Genomic DNA, 26687 nt, shown 5'->3' with positions numbered 1-26687 from the left:
ATGAAGGAGGTAATGAGAAAACGTTTTCTTCCTGAGCATTATTTCAGGGAGTTGCATCAGAAGCTTCATAGACTCGTCCAAGGAGCCAAATCAGTAGAAGACTACCATAAAGATATGGAGATGTGCATGGCTAGAGCACACATCGAGGAGAATGAGGAGGTGACTATGGCTAGATTCCTAGGTGGCCTTAATAAGGACATAGCTGATGCACTAGAAATGTACATGTATGATTCCATGGAGGAGATGCTGAATATGGCTATGAAGTTAGAGAAACAGAGAAAAGGGAAGAGCACCACATCATATAGGGCTGCCAACAACAACAGCAACTCTTGGGGTGCTAGATGGCCTAAAAGGGAGGAGAAAAAGGAGTTTCAAAGCTCTACACAAAAGGGGATAGATTTAATATCTAAGGCATTCACGCCCAATGCTCCAACTAATTCAAAGGGATCAAGTTCCAATACTCCTAGTAGAGACATCAAATGTTTCAAGTGTCTTGGGAAGGGCCATATATCTTCTCAATGCCCTAATAAGAGGGTAATAGTGATTCGAGATGGATACACCTATTCTGAATCTGAGGATGAAGAAAACCCAACGCCGCCACTTGAAGACTGTAATGATGATGATGAGGTTGATGAAGAAGTCTTACAACCTGAGATGGGACAGTTACTAGTTACCAGGCGAGTTCTCAACATGCAAGTTCAAGAGGAGAGCTTAGAACAAAGAGAGAACATTTTCCATACTAGATGCTTGGTACTTGACAAGGTATGTCTTTTGATTATTGATAGTGGAAGTTGCACTAATGTAGCTAGTTTGAGCATGGTGCAGAAATTGGGTTTGACATGTGTACAGCACCCAAGACCATATAAGCTTCAATGGCTAAATGATATGGGTTCTATAAGAGTAAACAAGCAGGTGAAGGTGCCATTCTCCATTAGATGGTACAAGGATGAGGTCACTTGTGATGTAGTACCTATGCTAGCTGGGCATATTCTTCTAGGCCGCCCATGGCAATTCGATAGGCGAGTCCAGCATGATGGGTACACCAACCGGTTCTCCCTTACCTATTTTGGTAAACATGTGATTCTAGCTCCTTTGACACCACCAGAGGTCTATATGGACTAAAAGAGGATATTAGAAAGTGAGGGGCAGAATTGTATTCAGGGGGAGGGAGAAAATAAAGATAAAGAAAAAGGGGAAAAAGAGGCCAAGAGTGAAAAGAAACAATTGAATGGCCCATTAGTGAGTGAAACAGCAAGAGAGGGAAGAAAGAAACAAAACATGTATGTAAGAGAGAGAGAGATTCGCAGTAGTGTGAGAGAGGGTAGACCAATCTTAATGATTCGGTTTAAGGAAACTTTGCTTAATTTGACTAACATTGACACTTCTTCTTTGCCTTCTAGTTTTGTTTCTTTGTTGCAGGAGTTTTCTGATGTGTTTCCTGATGAAATGCCTAGCGGACTGCCACCCCTAAGAGGCATTGAGCATCAGATTGACTTTGTGCCTGGAGCTACAATTCCTAACAGGCCAGCATATAGGAGCAACCCCATGGAGACTAAGGAGTTGCAGCGCCAAGTTGATGACCTGTTGTCTAAGGGATTTGTGAGGGAGAGTATGAGCCCATGTGCAGTTCCTGTATTACTTGTGCCTAAGAAGGACGGTTCTTGGAGGATGTGTGTTGACTGCCGAGCTGTCAACAAAATCACAGTTAAGTATCACCATCCAATTCCTAGGCTAGATGATATGCTAGATGAACTGCATGGTAGTAAGTACTTTTCTAAAGTTGACTTAATGAGTGGATATCATCAAATCAGAATGAAGTTAGGTGATGAATGGAAAACTGCCTTTAAGACTAAATATGGTTTATATGAGTGGATGGTTATGCCATTTGGTCTAACTAATGCACCTAGTACTTTCATGAGATTAATGAACCATGTTTTATGTGCTTTTCTAGGCAAATTTGTTGTGGTTTATTTTGATGATATATTGATTTATAGCCAATCTATTGATGAGCATATTGAGCATGTCAGGTTAGTATTGATCACTTTGAGAGCTGAAAAGTTATATGCTAAGCTACAGAAATGCACTTTTTGCATAGATAGGCTTATTTTTCTTGGTTTTGTTGTGAGTGCACAGGGGATTGAAGTTGATGAGGAGAAGGTTAAAGCAATTCAGGAATGGCCAACTCCTAAATCTATATCTGAGGTGAGGAGTTTCCATGGCTTGGCAAGCTTCTACCAGAGGTTTGTAAAGGACTTCTCTACTATAGTAGCCCCACTCACAGAGGTGGTAAAGAAAGAAGTTGGGTTCAAATGGGGGGAAGCGCAACAAAGGGCATTTGATACTCTAAAATCCATTCTTTGTTCTGCTCCTATTTTAATTTTACCTGACTTTGATAAAACATTTGAGATTGAGTGTGACGCTTCTGGTGTAGGTATTGGTGCAGTATTGATGCAGGAACGAAAGCCTATTGCCTATTTCAGTGTGAAACTCAATGGGGCGCACCTCAATTATTCAACCTATGACAAGGAGCTGTATGCTTTAGTCAGAGCATTGGAAGTATGGCAACATTACCTTCTACCCAAAGAATTTGTCATACACACTGACCATGAGTCTTTAAAGCACCTTAAGGGACAAGGTAAGTTGAACAAGAGACATGGTAAGTGGGTTGAATTCATTGAACAGTTTCCTTTTGTGATTAAATACAAGCAAGGAAAAGAAAATATTGTGGCTGATGCACTTTCTCGGAGGTATGCTTTAATTACTACTCTTAATGCTAAGTTGTTAGGATTTGAGCATATAAAATCCTTGTATGTTGATGATGATGACTTCGGTCTTATTTGGAGTGCATGTGAACATGGGGCCTTTAACAAGTTCTTTAGGCATAAGGGGTTTTTATTTAAGGGAAATAGACTTTGTATACCCAAATGTTCTATGCGTGAGTTGCTTGTGTTAGAATCACATTATGGGGGACTTATGGGGCATTTTGGAATTCTTAAGACATATGATATACTTGATGAACATTTCTTTTGGCCACAAATGTGTAGAGATGTAGAGAAATTATGTGGTGTGTGCATTGCATGTAAGCAAGCTAAGTCTAAATCTATGCCTCATGGCCTTTATATGCCTTTACCTATACCTACTTTGCCTTGGACTGATATTTGTATGGATTTTGTGCTTGGATTGCCCAGAACAAAGCGTGGTAGGGATAGTATTTTTGTTGTTGTGGACAGGTTTAGTAAGATGGCACATTTCATTGCATGCCATAAGAGTGATGATGCTGTCCATGTTGCTGAGTTGTTTTTCAGGGAGGTTGTGAGATTGCATGCGGTGCCGCGCACCATAGTCTCAGACCGTGATGCCAAGTTCCTTTCTCATGTTTGGCGTGTTTTATGGAGTAAGCTTGGTACGAAGTTGCTGTACTCTACCACTTGTCATCCCCAAACGGATGGCCAGACTGAGGTAGTCAATAGAACTCTTGGTACTTTGCTTAGAGCGGTGGTTGGTAAGAATCTGAAAACCTGGGAGGATTGTTTGCCTTTCATTGAATTTGCTTATAATAGGTCTATACATTCTTCTAGTGGTTATAGTCCATTTGAGCTTGTGTATGGTTTTAATCCTTTGACTGTACTTGATTTATCTCCTTTGCCTTTGAGTGAAATTGCTAACTTAGATGGTGAAAAGAAGGCTGAATTGGTCAGGGAGATACATGCTAAAGCCAGGGCTCATATAGACATGAAGAACAAAAGCTATGCTGACCGTGCCAACAAGGGAAGGAGGCGTGTGGTATTTCAACCTGGAGATTGGGTTTGGGTGCATATGAGGAAGGAAAGATTCCCAAACCAAAGGAAGGGAAAGCTTGCTGCCCGAGGTGATGGGCCTTTTCAAGTGTTGGAGAGGATCAATGACAATGCCTACAAGATTGATCTACCAGGTGAGTATGGCGTGTCTGCTACCTTTAATGTTTCTGACCTTTCTCCATTTGATTATGATTCAGATTTGAGGACAAATCTTTTTGAGGAGGGAGGGAATGATACAGATCAAGGGAGCAAGGTGAAGGATCCTCTAGCTCTACCCGTGGGACCAATCACAAGAGCTCGTGCAACCAAGCTACGAGCAGCCTTGAATGCATTTACTCAAGAACAAATCACATTAGAGCTTCAAGATCATAATTATGCAAGATGTGAGATTGAACTTGAAGAAACGCCAAAGCTTGTTATGGTGCTTGAGGCGTGCAAAGAGGCTGCCCATTGATGCATTCTACATGAATCTATACTTAGGAAAATTTAGGAGGATGTTATTTTATTATGAGCTTAAGTATGGGTTGTGTAGGGCCTCTGGCCCATTTGTCCTGTTTTTGTTTAAATTCTATTAGTGGTGAGGCGGAACCTAATGAAAATAAATTTCATGAACTCAATGACAAGTTTTGGAAGAGATCAAAGATCTAGAATAAATTCCCCTCTATGGCACCCAAAGCTTAAAGAAGCAAGAACACCAATAATAGAGTAAAAGAATAAGATAAACGCCACAAAAAATTGATAAGTTTACCTTGATTCTTGATGCAATTAGAAGAATGCAATCTCACACTCTCTAAAAACATGAACACGCCTAAGCATGAAGAAGTAGTCTTTAATTCATTGAATAATTGTTGAATAATTACAAAATAACAAGCTATTTATACTAATCTAAGAGGTCCAAATCCTTAGAGGATTTAGAGTTAGCTAAGGAGTAGGATTAGCAAATCTAAATCAACTAAGGAGTTGACTAACAAAATCATAACAACTTAAGGATTTGGAGATCTAATCTAAATCCACTAAAGATTGACTAAATCTAATCAAAATAAGGCTAATTATTCAAGGGTGGCCGAAATATTGGAGGCCGAACCCATTAGCAAAGCAAAAACTCAAAATAAGCTAACTAACTTAATGATAGGCAGGGACAAGCACGGCCTGGGTGTGCTATTTGGCATGGGCGTGCTTCAATGTAGGAGTTCCCTCGTGAGAGTCAGAGGGAAGCACGGCCAGGGTGTGCTATTTGGCACGGGGGTGCTTCAGAGTCAGAGGGAAGCACGGCCTGAGTGTGCTATTTGGCACGGGGTGTGCTTCAAGGTAGTTGTTTTCCTCAGCAAGTCAGACGAGGGCACGGCCTGGGGTGTGCCATCTAGCACGGGCGTGCTAACCAAGCATGGTCTAGGCATGTCTTGTGTTGGAAATTCAGGTTCCAACTCAACATGTGCTTCCATCAATGTGAGAAACTTAGATGTTCTCCATGCTTCCTTGAGCTTTATGTTTGAGTGGTAGCCATTTCGTATCATTCCCCCTTTCCTCAAAAAGATTCGTCCTCGAATCTTAGTTAGAAGTTGAGGTATCCATGCTCCCTTGTTCCCTTGGTCTCTATGGATGAGTGATGGCGGATTCGTATCATTCCCCCTTTCCTCGAAAAGGTTCGTCCTCGAATCTGGTAAGCCTGTCTTATAGGTGTTGTCATCAATGTGCTCCACAACTTGGCATGGTTCTCCTCCACGTTCATCAATCTTAATCTTCCTTTGGTTGGGAAACTTTTCTTTGCGAAAGTGTACCCAAACCCAATCTCCAGGTTTAAACACATCATGCCTTTTTCTCTTGTTGGCACGGTTGGCATAGCTTTTGTTCTTCATGTTCATATGAATCCTAGCCTTAGCGTGCATCTCCTTCACCAATGTAGGCTTTTCTTCACTTTGAGGAAATCTCTGCAACAAAGAAATAGAACTAGAAGGTAGAGAAAAAGTGTTGATGTTAGTCAAACTATGCAAAAACTCCTTAAACCGAATCATCAAGACTGGTCTACCCTCTCTCACACTGTTTTGGATCTCTTTCTTTTTCACATACACAATTTGTTTCTCTTTTTCACTCACAGTTGGGCCATTAATTTGTTTTGTTATTTTTGTGGCCTCTTTTCCTTCATCCTTACTCTTTTCTCTCTTTTGTTCCTTTGACAATTCACTCTCTAATGGGCTATTAATTTGTTTTGTTTGCCCTGTGGCTTCTTCCTCCTCCTTTTCTTCATTCTTTTCTGGTTCTCTCAAAGTTGAGGTCACTATCTCAGGTAGCTTCTCTTGGTCACCACATACTTCAAATTTTTGCAAAGGATCAACAAACACATTTGGCAAAGATGGGTTAAGATCATTGATGGTCAAACAAACTTCTTTGCACAAAGGTACAATTTGAATTTGTCTTTCCTTTTCTTCTCCCTCTTTCTTTTTAGTTTTACTTAATAGATTTTCACTCAGTTTATTTTTACACTCTTTTTCTTTATTGATAGTCTCAAAACTCATCTTTTGATTTCCATATTGGTCTTCATACTCTTCTTTTGAGAAAGATGAATTTGAACCAGTCATCCACCCATCCTTTGTGAATGAATACCTATTGAGGTAATCCACACTTTTCCTTTCTTGTATCCTTCCTGAATTATTGTTCAAATTCCTAAAGTAACAATTAGGATTATCGACCTCCTCATCTTTAGGTATTTGAAATCTGGTTAGTGTAGTACTAGGACGAGCTCTTGTTGTATTAGAGCATTGGGCAGCTTTAATCTCCTTCAAACCCTTTCTCATATCTTCGAAGAAACTGTTGAAGCTTTCAAACTATTCTTGGATTGATTCCATTACAAGTTTTAATTGGGAATCATCTATTTGACTTTCATCCTCACTATTATCTGTACTCATGGTTAGTATTCAAAGAGGAAAAAACACAAAAAGATTTGAGTTATTGGTAAATCACTCCCTCACGTGTTTACACTCTTGAATCACTCCTTGCAATTCTTCCAATTGAACTTCAGAATCTTAGTTCAACCAACCAACTCAAAGATCACGTTTAGAATCAAGGAATAAAACTTAACAATGAAAAGCAAGCACAAATTCTAGAATGAAGACTCAAAACGATATGGACAGTAGCACAAGAACATAAAAATTGCACTACTTTAATGATCAATTAGAGTGTAGTGAACAAGCAAACACACCCTAATAATGTAATAGAAGCAACAGAAAGCTCACACAAAAACAAAGAAACTAGAATTTGAAAGACAATATTAGGATATAATGTATGAATTTAGCTTACTACAAAGCAAACCAAATATGGACCTAATTAATTCTACCCAAAACAAAGCAAGTAATCAAAGAAAAACAAAAGAAAACAGTTTGTTTAATAGGTTCAGAACCGTGCACGGGCGTGCTAGATGGAGCACAGGCGTGCGTGTAAGATCTTAGTCCAGCAAGTGGAAGTCAGAAAAGTGCACGGTTGTGCTTGAGGTGAAGCACGGGCGTGCTGCCTTGTGTTCCTTTTAATGCAACCCAATTTAAGTATGATTCTTAGATTTGACAAGGATTGTAGTAGATTTTGCTCAATCTCAAAAGATATGGTCAACTAATTTTTTGTTATCTTATCCACAAGTAGTTAAGATTGGATTTTATCACAAGATTATAGTGGATAACTAAATCCCATAAAATATGGTCAAATCCTTTTAGGATTAGGAACAATCCCACTAAATATGGTCAAATCTCCTAAGGATTAGGAATAATCCTACAAAATATGCCAAAATCCCACAAAATAAGGTAAAATCCCTTTGAATTAGGATCAAATCCCTTGGATTCAGGAACAAAATCAAGATCCACACAAGCAATTTCAATGGTGGACGAAATTTTTTTTTTTTTTTCAGTCAACAAGATCTAAGATCTAAACTTCCAGAATTGAAACAAGCACGAAATTACTAAATTTAATTGAAGCAAAAACGAATTGAAACTAAACAAAAGAAAACAATCACACAAAGAAACAAGATGAAGAAGAAAACAAACACAAGAACAATAAGAATAAGAAAACAAATAAACACAGATCCTAGAGCTAAGATAAATAAGAATTTACCTTAATCTTTGGCTCTGATACCAAACTGACGCGGAACCCAATGAAAATAAATTTCATGAACTCAATGACAAGTTTTGGAAGAGATCCAAGATCAAACTAAACCCCTCTCTATGGCACCCAAAGCTTAAAGAAGCAAGAACACCAATAATAGAGAAAAAGAATAAGATAAACGCCACAAAGAATTGATAAGTTTACCTTGATTCTTGATGCAATTAGAAGAATGCAATCTCACACTCTCTAAAAACATGAACACGCCTAAGCATGAAGAAGTAGTCTTTAATTCATTGAATAATTGTTGAATAATTACAAAATAAAAAGCTATTTATACTAATCTAAGAGGTCCAAATCCTTAGAGGATTTAGAGTTAGCTAAGGAGTAGGATTAGCAAATCTAAATCAACTAAGGAGTTGACTAACAAAATCATAACAACTTAAGGATTTGGAGATCTAATCTAAATCCACTAAAGATTGACAAAATCTAATCAAAATAAGGCTAATTATTCAAGGGTGGCCGAAATATTGGAGGCCCAACCCATTAGCAAAGCAAAAACTCAAAATAAGCTAACTAACTTAATGATAGGCAGGGACAAGCACGGCCTGGGTGTGCTATTTGGCACGGGCGTGCTAACCAAGCATGGTCTAGGCATGTCTTGTGTTGGAAATTCAGGTTCCAACTCAACATGTGCTTCCATCAATGTGAGAAACTTAGATGTTCTCCATGCTTCCTTGAGCTTTATGTTTGAGCGGTAGCCATTTCGTATCAAGTGGACTTAATTAGTTAGTGTAAGGCTGGTTGGGCTTATTTTCCAGCGTTGGGCCAGCCCTAGATTAGTTTATGTTTAAGTCAGGCTTGTTTTAATTAGTTAGCTTGGACTTATATTTAATTAAGCCCATTTGGGCCACATTAGGTTTAGGCCTGGGCTAACTTAAGTTAATAGCTAAATTAGGGTTAGCTTAGGTTATTTATATTGTTGTAAGAGCTGCACGGCAGCCACTTTTGAATTTTAATCAAAAAAAAAAAAATACGAGTTTTCTTTGTTCTTCAAGAATAGACCGTGTTCTTCATCTTTGCATGAATAGAACCGAATTTTCCTTAGTAATTAGGCTTGTGAGTTCTACAAGATTAATTGCGCCAAGAATTTCAGAGTTGTTTTCAAGAGTACTTGAAGGTAAGTTTCTGATTCTTGTTCTAAATTCCTTGTTATTCTCTCTTCAAGAGTACTTGGGGTTAAAGGGATTAACGGGTACTTCCGTGATTGCATGCTTTCTGCTAGATTTCCTTGTTGATTTGCAAGAGTACTTGTTAATTAGCTAGGGTCGCATTATGATGCCCTGTGTCTTGAGACTTCTCTGGTTTTGGATGGGTTTAATTTGAGTGTTTGGTTAAGTAGGAATTGAATAAACATTGGACTTAGTTCTGCTGAATTGGGTTTGGACTATTGGTCTGTGTTCCTAGCTTCTGTTTACCATCTTACACATTGATCTGGGCTGTGGTCCCTTCCTAACATTTGTAGCATTTTGTCTTAGCTTTCTAATGAATCTAATTTCGTTCAATTTAGAGACCTATAACTCAAGTTGTCTTAAAAACACAACAAAGGTCAAGGTTATTTTAATGCTGAAAATTTCCTATGCCTTGAATCATAGGTTTATTTGGATAAATGTATGTATGAATCATGTGTGATGAGATTCTCTTGATTATTTGTATGTTTGAGGATTTATTTGACAAAAATAAGATATAAGTTTGAAAAGTGTTATTGGGGATATGTTTAAATGGATATAAATGGGAAAAATTGTTGGAAATTTTGGGATAAAGTGTGGAATTAGTTTAGATAATGCATGATGAGGATAGAAATGGATACCTTGGTGCATAAGAGTTATGTTAGTATGCTTGGTTGGAGAAGGAAATTCCTCCCCTTGGTTTTCATTAAGAGGCCAAACCACTCTAGGGTGGTAAGGCTTATTTTTTTTTTTTTTGTTATGGTATGCTATCTATATATATATGCCATAAGTATGATTATTTTGATAACTTTCATATGTTTAGAGTTTTAAAAAAATGGGTATTTAATGTGTAAGTGCTTTGAATTTTATATAAGGAAAGTATGATTTTATATGATAAGAAGTTTCTTATGATAAATTTCATTATGACTTTAAGAAAGTTTTAAAAGAAAAGGAATTTATGAGAAGTTTCCTATATTAAGTAATTATGTTTAAGTATGAAGTTTTCATGAGTCACTTAAGTTCAAAAGTAAGCTTACATGTATGATTTCATATGATAAGAAATTTTCTATGTTAAGAAATTTTCATGAGTTACTTATGTTCTAAAGTAAGCTTACATTATGAATTTAAGAAGATTAAAGAATAAGACAAGTTTTATGAGAAGTATTATGAATTAAGAATTAAAATAAGGATTTTGGGCTCTAATATACTTGGCATGAATTTGATGCGAGATTTGATTTTATTATATATGATGAGCATGCTCGGCATTTGATACCATTATGATAAGAAGCAATGATCATATGCTAGGATTATCAGCCCTTATAAATAGGCGGACGCGCTTATTTGTGTGATGGGGGTGGTGCTTTCATAGGCCACGATTGTGTGATGGGGGTGGCGCTTTCATAGGCCACGATTGTGTGATGGGGGTGGCGCTAACATAGGCCACGATCAAATCTATTTATATTCTCTTTCTCCTAAGTGTATGCGAGCCCCTTGGAAAATATTTGTAAGGCATTTAAACGAATGAGATCATATTATTTTAGTAAACTTACTGTGGAAATTAATGATTATGTTATCAAATGAATTTTCAAAGCATGATATTCCGGTACATGGTTTTAAAAATAAATAGTATATGTATTGGTATAATAAATGTGCAAGTAATGAATTTATGAGTTGAAAGAATTAAATTCTTTATGTTATTAATTAATAGTTTAGTTGATATTTCTTTTGCTATAAATGTAAATGTATGTTGAAATTTAATGATTTTATGTAATTTGTGTTTTAAGTAAGTTGTCATCGCAACTTTAGTAAGTATGTGAATTATGAGCACCACTGAGTTTTATACTCAGCGCGTTGATTTTTATCACGCGCAGGTTAAAGACTGTGGTTGCTGCTTGAAGACTAGAAGAGTAGCATCAGAGCAGAGTGACTATTATGGTAGTAGTAGATTGAGATTTATGTAATTAAGAATTATGGCATGTATAAGTATTATATTTTCGGAGATTGTGTTATTTGAATGATAACTTAGGCATGTAATTAGCAATTATGTTGGTGTATATATATTCGGAGATAAGCATAAGATTCATTGAATGATTGAATATAAAATATTTCAAGAGAGTTGGTATGATTAGTTTAAGACTTGATATATATACTGAATGCAATTAATTGATGAATATTAAAATGCTATTGAGGATTTATATAGTTATGAAAATATAGAAGTGTTGTTGTGTTATGATGATTATTTGGAGATGTTGGGAGTTTGGAGTTTAATTGGGAGTGTTTTGTATTCACATGTTTGGCAAGCTTAGTTTTTAAGGGAAATTCTTACAGTATTTCTGTAGGATTTTTCCCAATCTATTTTTCAAAAAAAAAAGAGATGAAAACGAAATGAAATGAATATCTAAGAAAAAAACATATTACTCGCTAAACTTGTGAATACTCAATTACTTCTAATATCTAATTTTATGATTTGTATGTTAAGTTAAGACGGTGTCTCCGGCACCGAATGTGGCATCCGTCGTCGAGTCTTACGGGAGTGGGCGGAGGGTGTTACATTTACTGGTATCAGAGCATAGGTTTAGGCGGTTCTAGGTTTATGTTTGATTTAAGGAATATAAGTAATTAAGTGAAGATATATGTTATATATGTTTGATAAGCAATTTGACTCTGTAGCGGATCTTCTATGAATTGGTATTGGAGATAGAATGTGGATAAATGTTTTGGATCATGAAAGTAATATGACCTACTATTGGAGAGTAATGTCATAATATGTAAAGGTTAACATTAATGATTTTTTTTTAATGGTATCCCTTCGGATAGTTTGACGGAGTTACTCTTTGGAGAAATTTTTTTAATAATAAAAAAAAAAAGCTAAGGATAGATCTTTGAGAGATGTGATGATTTTCCTGAGGCATTAAAGGATTTGTTTCCTCCTCTCCTTTGAGTTGGTAGGATTTCCATGTGCTTTGAATATGTTTGAGATTTGATTTGAAACTTGTGAATTTTGACCTTGGAATTGATTTACATTTATAACATAAATAGTATGAATGTGTGATAAAGAAAGTTTATTTAGCTTAAATTTTTAAGAAAAGTATTTTTTTTTTTTTTACTTTGCTATTGAATGATTGATTTTTGTTATGAAGTTTTTCCCTTCCTTGATATTTGGATATAAGAAGATTTGATTTTCAAGTGTAATTTTACAAAGAGTTTGAAAGATGAAAATATTGTTTTATAAATGAAAATGAATTTACATATGTAGATTATTCATGTGTTTATGAAGTGTGTTGACTTGTGAATTTGTATTTACATAGATAACACTTGCATGAGATCTAGGCATGTGATGTGTATACATGAAGCATGAACATATGTACATAAATACCCAGTGAAAGATATGTTGGTAATGAGTTGCTGGAATTACCAAGTAAATGAACTATATGATTTGAACTTGAGCACATTGGATTTTAAATGATTGAAGTGTGATGCTAGTATATGAATTTTGATGAGATTTGCAGGGATTTTTGGCTAGAGAGTATTTATGATTTTAAGGATAACTACTTCTTTTAGTGAAGTAAAAAGAGTATGTAGTATTATTGCACAAGTGTAATTTATGAGACCTAATCGATCTATACTTTGAGGTCGTTCACTTGGAATCTGCGAAATGATTAATATGTATAGGAGATGATAATATTTTGTGGAGTAAAAGTATGATTAGTTTCTCATAAGCCATTTATGAAATATATATGGATTTTGTGGATAATATGGATTGTTATGATGATAAGAAAAAAATTAAATTATTGTTTTTAGTAAGAATTAAATTGTTTTAATCCTTATGTGCAAATTTTGGAGCTCGTATAATTGTGGCACCTTATGGTGTAGCATAGAATAAGTAGGCATTGAATTCTATGATATTGTCTTTTGATGTTTAAAGAACCTATTGAATGCTAGATGCTATATGAATTATAAGCAGAGATATTGGATTAATGTGAGATGTTATGATGTTAGAAAAGTGAATGATTTCTTTAAGAAAATTTAAGATGATTATGCCATATAAATGTCATGTCATGAGGGTTAAGAGAATTGGTTAATGACAATGAGAATCAAGATATGGTCTGTTCAATTATTAAATTGATGTTTAAATTAGTGAGCTGGATAAATATTAATGAATATGGTTATGTCAGCATTTTAATATTAAGAAAAGAACACCTATAAAAGTTGAAAGGAATATGACTTGACATGACCTAGAAGAGACTTAAAATTTGGGTTATTATTAATTGGTAATTTTTGATTAATTAAGAAACCAGTGACTTATAAGAATAAGTGAAAATGGAGGTAATGAGTATCAAGCTATAGACTTGTACATTTTAGGATTCTATAAGTAATGTGTGAATTGATAAGAATAATGATTTGAGGTGATCTTATCATGCTTAAACAGAACTGGTTTCTATGCCAAAATAATCAAATATATATAAGTAATCATTGTTAAGATGGAATGATGTAGTGTGATATTTAAAGGAGTTGTTTACTAGACATGAAAGGTTTATGGGGTTACATGAAATCACTATAATCTTAGGAATATGATATAACTTGATAAATTTCGGTTGGTGTTATAGGTCAAGCCTTCTTAAATAAATGAGCAAGTGGGTATAGTGTACATATGGAGCATTTTCACAAGCTATATTAAAATCATCTTGTTGCATTCATGTGTGTAGACTTCACTCTTGCATTTAAGTGGGTGCTACCATATGAATCTAAGTATTATGATATATATATATATATATATATATATATATATATATATATATATATATATATATATATATATATATATATATATATATTCATTTGTGAGTTAATGCATATTATCTGTGATTTGGTTATGTGGATTTAAGTATTAAACCTTAAAGCATAACCCTTGATTTTTTGCATATGGTCCCTGAATTGCATGTTAGAGGGAATGAAAGATGTTATTAAGTGATTCTATGGAAGAGTAAAGAGGGCTTTTGAAGGATCTATATAGTTTGGATGAATGATGAGATTATGATATGGTTATTGAATTAGAAATCTTGATTCTTAATTTGGATAATTATGTCTGTATATAAATCATTTGTTATGGAGAACTTTTCATAGATCCTAAAGATATTAAGTATTAATCTTTTTGAGAAGAATTTATAGGAGACAAAAGGGAATTATAAGATTTTTAGTAGTTGATTCAATTCAATTTCGACGACGAAATTTTCTTAAGAGGGGTAGAGCTGTAACGCCCCAAAATTTTCGAATCTTAAAATGATATTATTTTATCGGGTCATGAATGGTGCTACAGAGAGGGGGATAATATTTTATTTAGATCCGAGGAAGATATTGAGTATAATTCACTATGAATGGATAGTGATTTACCGATCTATGAATAGTATGACCGGTCTGTGAATAGTACTATAGGTCCGGGAGTCGGTATTATTTTGGTCCGAAAAAATTACTATATATGTTTTATATTTTCTTTAATATTTTTGGAGTATGTACGCATGATTTTTATGGCTAGAAAGTAAGTAATGAATATTTTTGGAGAATTTAGATAATTAGTGAATAGTGAATTATGATGCTTTATTAATTAAGGAAATTTGAGGAATTATTTTTATGGAGTAATTTGAGAAATTTGTGGAGATAAATAATATTTTGAAGGAATTGAATTGGAGAATATTTTTAGCCATTAGATGAGATTACTTTTGACTTAATCTTAGCCATCCAATTGTGGGAAAAGACCAAAACGCCCTTAGTTGCTTTATAAAGATCAACTCCAATAATTGAGCAACCACTTTTTCTCTTCTTCTTCTTCTCTTCAACGCCAACTTCCTCTCCTTCTTCTCTTTGTTTTTCTTCAACTTCTACTTGCTAAATTCACCAAATTCATCTCATCCAACTTGATTTAAGTAATTAATCTTAGAGAATTAAGCTTGAGAAGTGATTTGTGGTGATTATTTTCAAGAAATTTGGAGATTCTCTACTTAAGCCAAAGGTTGGGGAAACCTCTACCATGGAGTAAAGGCAAAGTTAGAGCTTAGAAAGCTTTAATTTAAGCTTGTCAAAGCTTATTTTTAAGGTTAGTGTTCATAAACACACTTACCTTACTCAAATTTTTGATTTTGTGCCTTTATGCTATTATGTGTATATTTTGGGATTTTGTATGAAATGATTGATTTGTTGAACTTTGGTTGCAATAACATGCTCTTGGGTGATGTTTGGAGAGTATTTAATATGTGGTAGAAACCTCTACCTTGTATCTATGTCTTTCATGTTCTTTTCATGGTTAAAGTAAGCTGAATTTGGGAGAAGGTATTATTGGGTGAGATTAAGGACTATTTGTCAATCCTTTATACTTCCCATTTGTGTCTGAGTCCTTCATGAAAGTTGTAGCTCTACTTCTTAGCTTTCCAAACCATCCTCTTGGGTCCAATTTGGAGATATATAGCTCAACTTATGGTTGAAACACCCAAACTGACTCTGTTATATCGGGCCACATGCATCACTAAATTGAGTGCCAATTTTGACCACTATAATGACAAGATTATATTCTGAGTTCTTCATGAGAGTTGATGCCCTGTGTCTTGAGACTTCTCTGGTTTTGGATCGGTTTAATTTGAGTGTTTGGTTAAGTAGGAATTTAATAAACATTGGACTTAGTTCTGCTGAATCGGGTCTGGACTGTTGGTCTGTGTTCCTAGCTTCTGTTTACCATCTTAAGCATTGATCTGGGCCGTGGTACCTTCATAACATTTGTAGCATTTTGTCTTAGCTTTCTAATGAATCTAATATTGTTCAATTTGGAGACCTATAACTCAAGTTATGTCTTAAAAACACAACAAAGGTCAAGGTTATTTTAATGCTGAAAATTTCCTATGCCTTGAATCATAGGTTTATTTGGATAAATGTATGTATGAATCATGTGTGATGAGGTTCTCTTGATTATTTGTATGTTTGAGGATTTATTTGACAAAAATAAGATATAAGTTTGAAAAGTGTTATTGGGGATATGTTTAAATGGATATAAATGCAAAAAAAATTGTTGGAAAATTTGGGATAAAGTGTGGAATTAGTTTAGATAATGCATGATGAGGATAGAAATGGATACCTTGGTGCATAAGAGTTATGTTAGTATGCTTTGTTGGGGAAGGAAATTCCTCCCCTTGGTTTTCATTAAGAGGCCAAACCACTCTAGGGTGGTAAGGCTTAATTATTATTATTTTTTTTTATTATGGTATGCTATCTATATATTTATGCCATAAGTATGATTATTTTGATAACTTTCATATGTTCAGAGTTTTAAAAAAATGGGTATTTAAGGTGTATGTGCTTTGAATTTTGTATAAGGAAAATATGATTTTATATGATAAGAAGTTTCTTATGATAAATTTCATTATGACTTTAAGAAAGTTTTAAAAGAAAAGGAATTTATGAGAAGTTTCCTATATTAAGTAATTATGTTTAAGTATGAAGTTTTCATGAGTCACTTAAGTTCAAAAGTAAGCTTACATGTATGATTTCATATGATAAGAGATTTTCTATGTTAAGAAATTTTCATGAGTTACTTATGTTCTAAAGTAAGCTTACATTATGAATTTAAAAAGACTAAAGAATAAGACAAGTTTTATGAGAAGTATTATGAATTAAGAATTAAAATAAGGATTTTGGGCTCTAATATACTTGGCATGAATTTGATGCGAGATTTGATTTTATTATATATGATGAGCATGCTCGGCATTTGATGCCATTATGATAAGAAGCTATGATCATATGCTAGGGTTATCAGCCCTTATAAATAGGCGGATGCGCTTATTTGTGTGATGGGGGTGGTGCTTTCATAGGCCACGATTGTGTGATGGGGGTGGCGCTTTCATAGGCCACGATTGTGTGATGGGGGTGGCGCTAACATAGGCCACGATCAAATCTATTTATATTCTCTTTCTCCTAAGTGTATGCGAGCCCCTTGGAAAATATTTGTAAGGCATTTAAACGAATGAGATCATATTATTTTAGTAAACTTACTGTGGAAATTAATGATTATGTTATCAAATGAATTTTCAAAGCATGATATTCCGGTACATGGTTTTAAAAATAAATAGTATATGTATTGGTATAATAAATGTGCAAGTAATGAATTTATGAGTTGAAAGAATTAAATTCTTTATGTTATTAATTAATAGTTTAGTTGATATTTCTTTTGCTATAAATGTAAATGTATGTTGAAATTTAATGATTTTATGTAATTTGTGTTTTAAGTAAGTTGCCATCGCAACTTTAGTAAGTATGTGAATTATGAGCACCACTGAGTTTTATACTCAGCGCGTTGATTTTTATCACGTGCAGGTTAAAGACTGTGGTTGCTGCTTGAAGACTAGAAAAGTAGCATCAGAGCAGAAGTGACTATTGTGGTAGTAGTAGATTGAGATTTATGTAATTAAGAATTATGGCATGTATAAGTGTTTTCGTCGAAAATCCCCCCGGAGGACCCGAAAACATCCTTTTGTGATTTTTGATAAAATATTTTTATTTTGGATGCAGTGCCGATAAATCGGTCTTATAAACAATTTTGAGTCACCACCCATTATTTAGGCAATGGGACCGTTTTTATAAAAATGACTCCATTATAAACTCAATTTTGTTTCAAGGCCAAATTATTTCAGAAGGACTGGTCAAGCGCACCAATGCGATTCTGGGTAAGGGAATTGGGTACACCGGCCCGTTGGAAGCCGACGCCTGAAAAATCGGCCTCTATTAACCTATGATTTCTAATTTATTTTAGTTAGAAAAAGCCAAATTATTTATTTATTTAAACCCAGCCCAAATGAATTGGATCGAGTTCTATATGGAAAATTATTTAATCATCCCAATCAAATCTAATAATCACATAACAATTATTCAAGTCAAATCAATTAAACCAAAGCAATTAAACCAAATAAATAAAAGACCCGCTCTTGCCTTATGGTTCAAGGCGGGCGACAAACCGAGTCAAAAATATTAAATAAAATAAATAAATGGCCTGCTCTTGCCTTATGGTTCAAGGCGGGTAACAAACCGGATCCAAAAATATATAAATTGATTCAGAATTAAATCTGTAAACCAATAAAAATAAAATCATGCGTAATTATTATTTAATACCAAAAATATTACTAATGAATATGCAAATTAATCTTAAATATAAATAAATCAGCAAATTTACTCCTAAACATTTAATTATTATTTTTTTGTCTGAATATGCAAATTGTTAATAAATCTACAAATTTAATTTCATTTTTTTATTTGAATATAAATTGTAAAATTCATATAAATAAACAAATAAAATTACATTTTAGTATTTTAAGTTTAATTAAACTCTGATCTGTTCATATTTGGGCATTCTCAGATTTATTCAAGAAATTAGGTTTTATTTTTGTGCAAAATTTATATATTTTTTTTATTATTTCTGGAAAAATCTGAACGAACAGTTACTGTTCATCGATGAACAGATACTGTCCATCGATGAACAGCTGCGTAATTTTTACCCAGAATTCATTTTTAAGTGATTTTTTACATCATTTCTTGTTTAAATGTGATTTAAGGACATATTAAATGGCCAAATATGAACAGAATACAATTAAAAGAAGCTTAAATTACTAAAACCACAAAAATATATAAAAATACAAAAAAAATATGTAAAAAGAAAACACAAAAAATGTTAAAGAAATTACCTAATCCTCAGATTGAGGATTGTAAATGGATCAAATGTCTTAACAAATGATAGTTAAGATCTCCAGAAGCTTTGTTTCCAAGGATTGAAGTGTTCCTTTTTTTATCTTTTGATTTTTTTCTCTCTTTTTATGGTTTGATTCACCTAAAATTGATATCTAATGCCAATTTCTCTTCAAATCAACTCATAAGAATTTTTTGGAGAGAAATGTGGCAGCACAGTATATGATACGAAATGGCTACCACTCAAACATAAAGCTTAAGGAAGCATGGAGAACATCTAAGTTTCTCACATTGATGGAAGCACATGTTGAGTTGGAACCTGAATTTCCAACACAAGACATGCCTAGACCATGCTTGGTTAGCACGCCCGTGCTAGATGGCACACCCAGGCCGTGCCCTCGTCTGACTTGCTGAGGAAAACAACTACCTTGAAGCACACCCCGTGCCAAATAGCACACCCAGGCCGTGCTTCCCTCTGACTTTGAAGCACCCCCGTGCCAAATAGCACACCCAGGCCGTGCTTCCCTCTGACTCTCATGAGGGAACTCCTACATTGAAGCACGCCCGTGCCAAATAGCACACCCAGGCCGTGCTTGTCCCTGCCTATCATTAAGTTAGTTAGCTTATTTTGAGTTTTTGCTTTGCTAATGGGTTGGGCCTCCAATATTTCGACCACCCTTGATTAGTTAGCCTTATTTTGATTAGATTTAGTCAATCTTTAGTGGATTTGGATTAGATCTCCAAATCCTTAAGTTGTTATGATTTTATTAGTCTTATCCTTAGTTGGTTTAGATTTGCTAAATCCTACTCCTTAGCTAACTCTAAATCCTTTAAGGATCTGGACCTTTTAGATTAGTATAAATAGCTTGTTATTTTGTAATTATTCATCAATTATTCAATGAATTAAAGACTACTTCTTCATGCTTAGGCGTGTTCATGTTTTTAGAGAGTGTGAGATTGCATTCTTCTAATTGCATCAAGAATCAAGGTAAACTTATCAATTCTTTGTGGCGTTTATCTTATTCTTTTACTCTATTATTGGTGTTCTTGCTTCTTTAAGCTTTGGGTGCCATAGAGGGGAGTTTATTCTAGATCTTTGATCTCTTCCAAAACTTGTCATTGAGTTCATGAAATTTATTTTCATTGGGTTCCGCGTCAGTTTGGTATCAGAGCCAAAGATTAAGGTAAATTCTTATTTATCTTAGCTCTAGGATCTGTGTTTATTTGTTTTCTTATTCTTATTGCTCTTTTGTTTGTTTTCTTCTTCATCTTGTTTCTTTGTGTGTTTGTTTTCTTTTGTTAGTTTCAATTCATTTTTGCTTCAATTAAATTTAGTAATTTCGTTCTTGTTTCAATTCTGGAAGTTTAGATCTTAGATCTTGTTGACTAAAAAAAAAAAAAAAAAAAAAAGAGTTTAGAAAGAAAAATTCGTCCACCATTGAAATTGCTTGTGTGGATCTTGATTTTGTTCCTGAATCCAAGGGATTTGATCCTAATTCAAAGGGATTTTACCTTATTTTATGGGATTTTGCCATCTTTTGTGGGATTATTCCTAATCCTTAGGAGATTTGACCATATTTAGTGGGATTGTTCCTAATCCTAAAGGGATTTGACCATATTCTATGGGATTTAGTTATCCACTATAATCTTGTGATAAAATCCAATCTTAACTACTTGTGGATAAGATAACAAAAATTTGTTGACCATATCTTTTGAGATTAAGCAAATCTATTACAATCCTTGTCAAATCTAAGAAATCCTACTTAAATTGGGTTGTAGTTGACCATATCTATTGAGATTAAGCAAATCTACTACAATCCTTGTCAAACCTAAGAATCCTACTTAAATTGGGTTGCATTAAAAGGGACACAAGGCAGCACGCCCGTGCTTCACCTTAAAGCACAAACGTGCACTTTTCTAACTTCCACTTGTTGGACTAGGACTTAAACGCATGCCCGTGCTCCATCTAGCACGCCCGTGCACGGTTCTGACCCTAGTTAAAACATTGTTTTCTTTTGTTTTTCTTTGATTACTTGCTTTGTTTTGGGTAGAATTAATTAGGTCCATATTTGGTTTGCTTTGTAGTAAGCTAAATTCATACATTATATCCTAATATTGTCTTTCAAATTCTAGTTTCTTTGTTTTTGTGTGAGCTTTCTGTTGCTTCTATTACATTATTAGGGTGTGTTTGCTTGTTCACTACACTCTAATTGATCATTAAAGTAGTGCATTGTTTATGTTCTTGTGCTACTGTCCATATCGTTTTGAGTCTTCATTCTAGAATTTGTGCTTGCTTTTCATTGTTAAGTTTTATTCCTTGATTCTAAACGTGATCTTTGAGTTGGTTGGTTGAACTAAGATTCTGAAGTTCAATTGGAAGAATTGCAAGGAGTGATTACAAGAGTGTAAACACGTGAGGGAGTGATTTACCAATAACTCAAATCTTTTTGTGTTTTTTCCTCTTTGAATACTAACCATGAGTACAGATAATAGTGAGGATGAAAGTCAAATAGATGATTCCCAATTAAAACTTGTAATGGAATCAATCCAAGAACAGTTTGAAAGCTTCAACAGTTTCTTCGAAGATATGAGAAAGGGTTTGAAGGAGATTAAAGCTGCCCAACGCTCTAATACAACAAGAGCTCGTCCTAGTACTACACTAACCAGATTTCAAATACCTAAAGATGAGGAGGTCGATAATCCTAATTGTTACTTTAGGAATTTGAACAATAATTCAGGAAGGATACAAGAAAGGAAAAGTGTGGATTACCTCAATAGGTATTCATTCACAAAGGATGGGTGGATGACTGGTTCAAATTCATCTTTCTCAAAAGAAGAGTATGAAGACCAATATGGAAATCAAAAGATGAGTTTTGAGACTATCAATAAAGAAAAAGAGTGTAAAAATAAACTGAGTGAAAATCTATTAAGTAAAACTAAAAAGAAAGAGGGAGAAGAAAAGGAAAGACAAATTCAAATTGTACCTTTGTGCAAAGAAGTTTGTTTGACCATCAATGATCTTAACCCATCTTTGCCAAATGTGTTTGTTGATCCTTTGCAAAAATTTGAAGTATGTGGTGACCAAGAGAAGCTACCTGAGATAGTGACCTCAACTTTGAGAGAACCAGAAAAGAATGAAGAAAAGGAGGAGGAAGAAGCCACAGGGCAAACAAAACAAATTAATAGCCCATTAGAGAGTGAATTGTCAAAGGAACAAAAGAGAGAAAAGAGTAAGGATGAAGGAAAAGAGGCCACAAAAATAACAAAACAAATTAATGGCCCAACTGTGAGTGAAAAAGAGAAACAAATTGTGTATGTGAAAAAGAAAGAGATCCAAAACAGTGTGAGAGAGGGTAGACCAGTCTTGATGATTCGGTTTAAGGAGTTTTTGCATAGTTTGACTAACATCAACACTTTTTCTCTACCTTCTAGTTCTGTTTCTTTGTTGCAGAGATTTCCTCAAAGTGAAGAAAAGCCTACATTGGTGAAGGAGATGCACGCTAAGGCTAGGATTCATATGAACATGAAGAACAAAAGCTATGCCAACCGTGCCAACAAGAGAAAAAGGCATGATGTGTTTAAACCTGGAGATTGGGTTTGGGTACACTTTCGCAAAGAAAAGTTTCCCAACCAAAGGAAGATTAAGATTGATGAACGTGGAGGAGAACCATGCCAAGTTGTGGAGCACATTGATGACAACACCTATAAGACAGGCTTACCAGGTGAGTATGGTGTTTCCATTACTTTCAATGTTAGTAATCTGTCTCCTTTTAACATGATTGCAGATTCGAGGACGAACCTTTTCGAGGAAAGGGGGAATGATACGAATCCGCCATCACTCATCCATAGAGACCAAGGGAACAAGGGAGCATGGATACCTCAACTTCTAACTAAGATTCGAGGACGAATCTTTTTGAGGAAAGGGGGAATGATACGAAATGGCTACCACTCAAACATAAAGCTCAAGGAAGCATGGAGAACATCTAAGTTTCTCACATTGATGGAAGCACATGTTGAGTTGGAACCTGAATTTCCAACACAAGACATGCCTAGACCATGCTTGGTTAGCACGCCCGTGCTAGATGGCACACCCAGGTCGTGCCCTCGTCTGACTTGCTGAGGAAAACAACTACCTTGAAGCACACCCCGTGCCAAATAGCACACCCAGGCCGTGCTTCCCTCTGACTCTGAAGCACCCCCGTGCCAAATAGCACATCCAGGCCGTGCTTCCCTCTGACTTTGAAGCACCCCCGTGCCAAATAGCACACCCAGGCCGTGCTTCCCTCTGACTCTCATGAGGGAACTCCTACATTGAAGCACGCCCGTGCCAAATAGCACACCCAGGCCGTGCTTGTCCCTGCCTATCATTAAGTTAGTTAGCTTATTTTGAGTTTTTGCTTTGCTAATGGGTTGGGCCTCCAATATTTCGACCACCCTTGATTAGTTAGCCTTATTTTGATTAGATTTAGTCAATCTTTAGTGGATTTGGATTAGATCTCCAAATCCTTAAGTTGTTATGATTTTATTAGTCTTATCCTTAGTTGGTTTAGATTTGCTAAATCCTACTCCTTAGCTAACTCTAAATCCTTTAAGGATCTGGACCTTTTAGATTAGTATAAATAGCTTGTTATTTTGTAATTATTCATCAATTATTCAATGAATTAAAGACTACTTCTTCATGCTTAGGCGTGTTCATGTTTTTAGAGAGTGTGAGATTGCATTCTTCTAATTGCATCAAGAATCAAGGTAAACTTATCAATTCTTTGTGGCGTTTATCTTATTCTTTTACTCTATTATTGGTGTTCTTGCTTCTTTAAGCTTTGGGTGCCATAGAGGGGAGTTTATTCTAGATCTTTGATCTCTTCCAAAACTTGTCATTGAGTTCATGAAATTTATTTTCATTGGGTTCCGCGTCAGTATATTTTTTAGGGTTTTTGCCGTTTGTGGAGTTGTGAAGTTGTGTGAAAATTGTGAGAAAGAGATGTATTTATAGAGCTAGGTTAGGACACTGTAGCACGAATACTATAGCACAGCCACTGTAGCACGCAGCTCCTTTTTTTTTTTTTTTTTTAATCCTTGGATTGAAAGGCTTCTAGATAGCATTAACCCATTTATCCTTGTGTCCTCATCGGATCAGGCGAGGCATAAAAAACACGCGTCAACAGTTTGCCCCCCCACTTTAGCATTAATTGCATAAATAATTAATGTTAAAGTGGTCCACTGACGCGCCTTCAATCTGGTAATCATCTTCAAAGCTCCGTTTGATTGGCTTGAAGGATTTTGGGTTGACTTGATCATCTGGTCACCTCCTCAGCTCAGTTTGATCAGCTTTGTTGGCTCCAGTCTGTTCTGTGAACAACTCCAAAGCGCGGTCTGATCGGCTTTAGAGGGTTTGATGGTGTCCAAAGCTCGGTGTAATCGGCTTTGTTGTTCACCTCTTCAGCTCAGTGTAATCGGCTTTAGAGGATTTGATTGTGTCCAAAGCACAGTGTAATCGGCTTTTTCCACCTCCTCAGCTCGGTGTAATCGGCTTTGGAGTGTTTGATTGTGTCCAAAGCATAGTGTAATCAACTTTGTCCACCTCCTCAACTCGGTGTAATCGGCTTTGGAGTGTTTGATTGTATCCAAAGCACAGTGTAATCGGCTTTGTCCACCTCCTTAGCTCGGTGTAATTGGCTTTAGAGTGTTTGATTGTGTCCAAAGCACAGTGTAATCGGCTTTGTCCACCTCCTCAGCTCGGTGTAATCGGCTTTGGATTTTTTTTTTTTTTTTGAAAAGAGCGATTTCTGTGTACAAACAGATTTTGCCTGGTGGGATCAAATAGCAATTTCTGTATACAAACAGATTTTGCGTTTGTTAAATGTTGGGGCATCAATGGCTTTGAGAAACCATCACCTGTTGACCTGAAAACATTTTCAAAAGAAAAGAGCAATTTCTGTGTACAAACAGATCTTGCCTTTATTAAATGTTAGAGCATCACATGCCCCCATGCATTAGAAATCATAAACTTTGAAATTTGAAATTTTGCATCAGGACAAAAGATTTTATTTTTGCCCCCAGTCTGGAATTCCATCCCGAGACCAAAAATATTATCTTTTAAGCAAACCTTAAAAACTTTATTATCATTTTTTTATTAAATTTTTTTTTAATTTTAGGGAATTTTCAGATATACGCTTCCTGATGCGGTGTTGAAAGAAAACTTACATGAGGGTAATTTGGTAAATTTGATGATTTCAGGTATACCCTTCCTGATACGGCGAGTAGACGGAATTATTGAAGTAGACGAGCCGCATACTGACTCCAAATTGCTTAAATAAGCCGACTTGGGCTTTGATTTTTTTTTTTTAAATTTGCTTTATTCCTGCACAAAGAAAACAAAACCATAAACAAAAAAGAGGCATCCCACTCACTTGCAAAAGCGGTCCACCTTGTTAATGCGGGCATAAATGCCCATCTACATTATTCCAAAATTGACAAAAGACAATAAAATGAAAGCTAAACAAAACCACAGAAACAACAAGAGGGCGTTCAACTCACCGCTTTATTTGGGTGCCAATTGTCCATCTGTCATCCACCGCTACTTTTTTCAATCCAATGGAGCCTATCCATATCCTATCATCACCGAAAGCAGATGATAGCAGATGATGATCCAACCACTGTGATGACTACTACGACTACTCTCTCTTTTTTTTTTTAATGAATAATTCCACCGGTTCTCTCTTTATTGATTCCTGTTTCCTGCACTTAAAGACAGCAAAAGACAACAACAAATCTTTTCTTTCGAAATTATTTGCTAGATTAGCATTTGGGTCTCCTGCCCTTGGATTAAGGAATGAAAGAACATTAAAGTGGATTATTTAACTAATGGACAGAAATTTACATTTTTGACAAAAAGGAATGGGGTGACCATTTTATCACCTGCAATATTCAGAAAGAAATAAAAATATGCAACTCCCTCATGTATGCATGAACCTATCTAAGTGCTAGGGATTTATTTTTTTTTATTTTTTATTTTCATTATTTTTATTTTTTTTTATCGATCCTTTCAAGGAAATCACCGAGAAAATAGCATTCGATCTCTTGGTCGCCGTCCGAAAGAATTCAACACTCGGGCGTGACCATCAGGCAAAAATCTTCAAAGCAAATGAGCAAATTCTGACCAACTAAGCAGAGAGGAAGGTCTTATAATCAACAATCAAACCCCAGAAACAAAAGGGAAGAAAAATATGAAAATCAAGCTCTTTATCGATCTTACTTTTTTTCAGCATTATTATTTTTCTTCTTTTTTTTTTTTCTTCTTCTTCCTTTTTTTTTTTTTTTTTTTTTTTTTTTTTTTTTTTGCTTTAATACAATAGTCGTTTATTCTAACTACTCATTCGCCTATTTTCCTTCTAATCAGGTTGATGGTATTGAGCAACCAGTCGCAAGTATGTCACAAATGCATGGCATAGATTTCGCATTTAAACTAAGCACCATGCGTTGATCTCAACTTTTATTATTATTATTATTATTATTATTATTATTATTATATATATATATATATATATATTATTTTTTTATAAACTCTAACTTTTGCCTAGGCCGCCCTTTACAGGTTTTCAACCTAGCAAGTTCATTTCTTACCTAGGTCACCCTTTCGGGTTTTCAACCTACTCTTCTTTCTTTTTTTTTTTTAATGATCGAAATCATCATTTCAGACATAGAACTTTTTCGTCTGGTCTTGATTGAGGATCTAACTAAAAGGTTTCCCTTCCGTAGTGACCAATTCAGCGGCACCCTTGGCCAACAGCTTCTAAATTCTGAACGTTTAATGCCGGTTGGATCTGAATTTCCCTCTAGGATGACGTCTGCTTGGAGGTGA

The 26687-nt window shown here is 35.1% G+C and overlaps 1 protein-coding gene across 1 annotated transcript; it reads left to right on the top strand.

Moving 5' to 3' along the window:
* LOC149498293 (uncharacterized) lies at positions 1-26687 on the top strand. Its single transcript, XM_089717288.1, has 5 exons — positions 1-889; positions 2300-2842; positions 2954-3459; positions 26226-26253; positions 26524-26687. The coding sequence occupies exons 1-5, from the start codon at positions 1-3 to the stop codon at positions 26685-26687; spliced, it is 2130 nt and encodes a 709-aa protein (XP_089573414.1).

The sequence above is a fragment of the Jatropha curcas genome, chromosome 2, assembly GCF_041381405.1.
Source record: "Jatropha curcas cultivar XTBG-Jc1 chromosome 2, XTBG_Jcur_1.0, whole genome shotgun sequence".
In the NCBI taxonomy this organism is placed as follows: Eukaryota; Viridiplantae; Streptophyta; class Magnoliopsida; order Malpighiales; family Euphorbiaceae; genus Jatropha; species Jatropha curcas.
This window is presented reverse-complemented; position numbering and strand designations above follow the sequence as displayed.

Bases quoted from the DNA above. Each gene is read 5' to 3' on its own strand.
- LOC149498293 (XM_089717288.1), top strand. From the start codon at position 1: ATGAAGGAGGTAATGAGAAAACGTTTTCTTCCTGAGCATTATTTCAGG. The intron at 890-2,299 runs GTTCTATAAGAG...TAAAGAAAGAAG, and splicing joins TCAATGGCTAAATGATATGG to TTGGGTTCAAATGGGGGGAA. The intron at 26,254-26,523 runs GTATGTCACAAA...TCATCATTTCAG, and splicing joins TATTGAGCAACCAGTCGCAA to ACATAGAACTTTTTCGTCTG.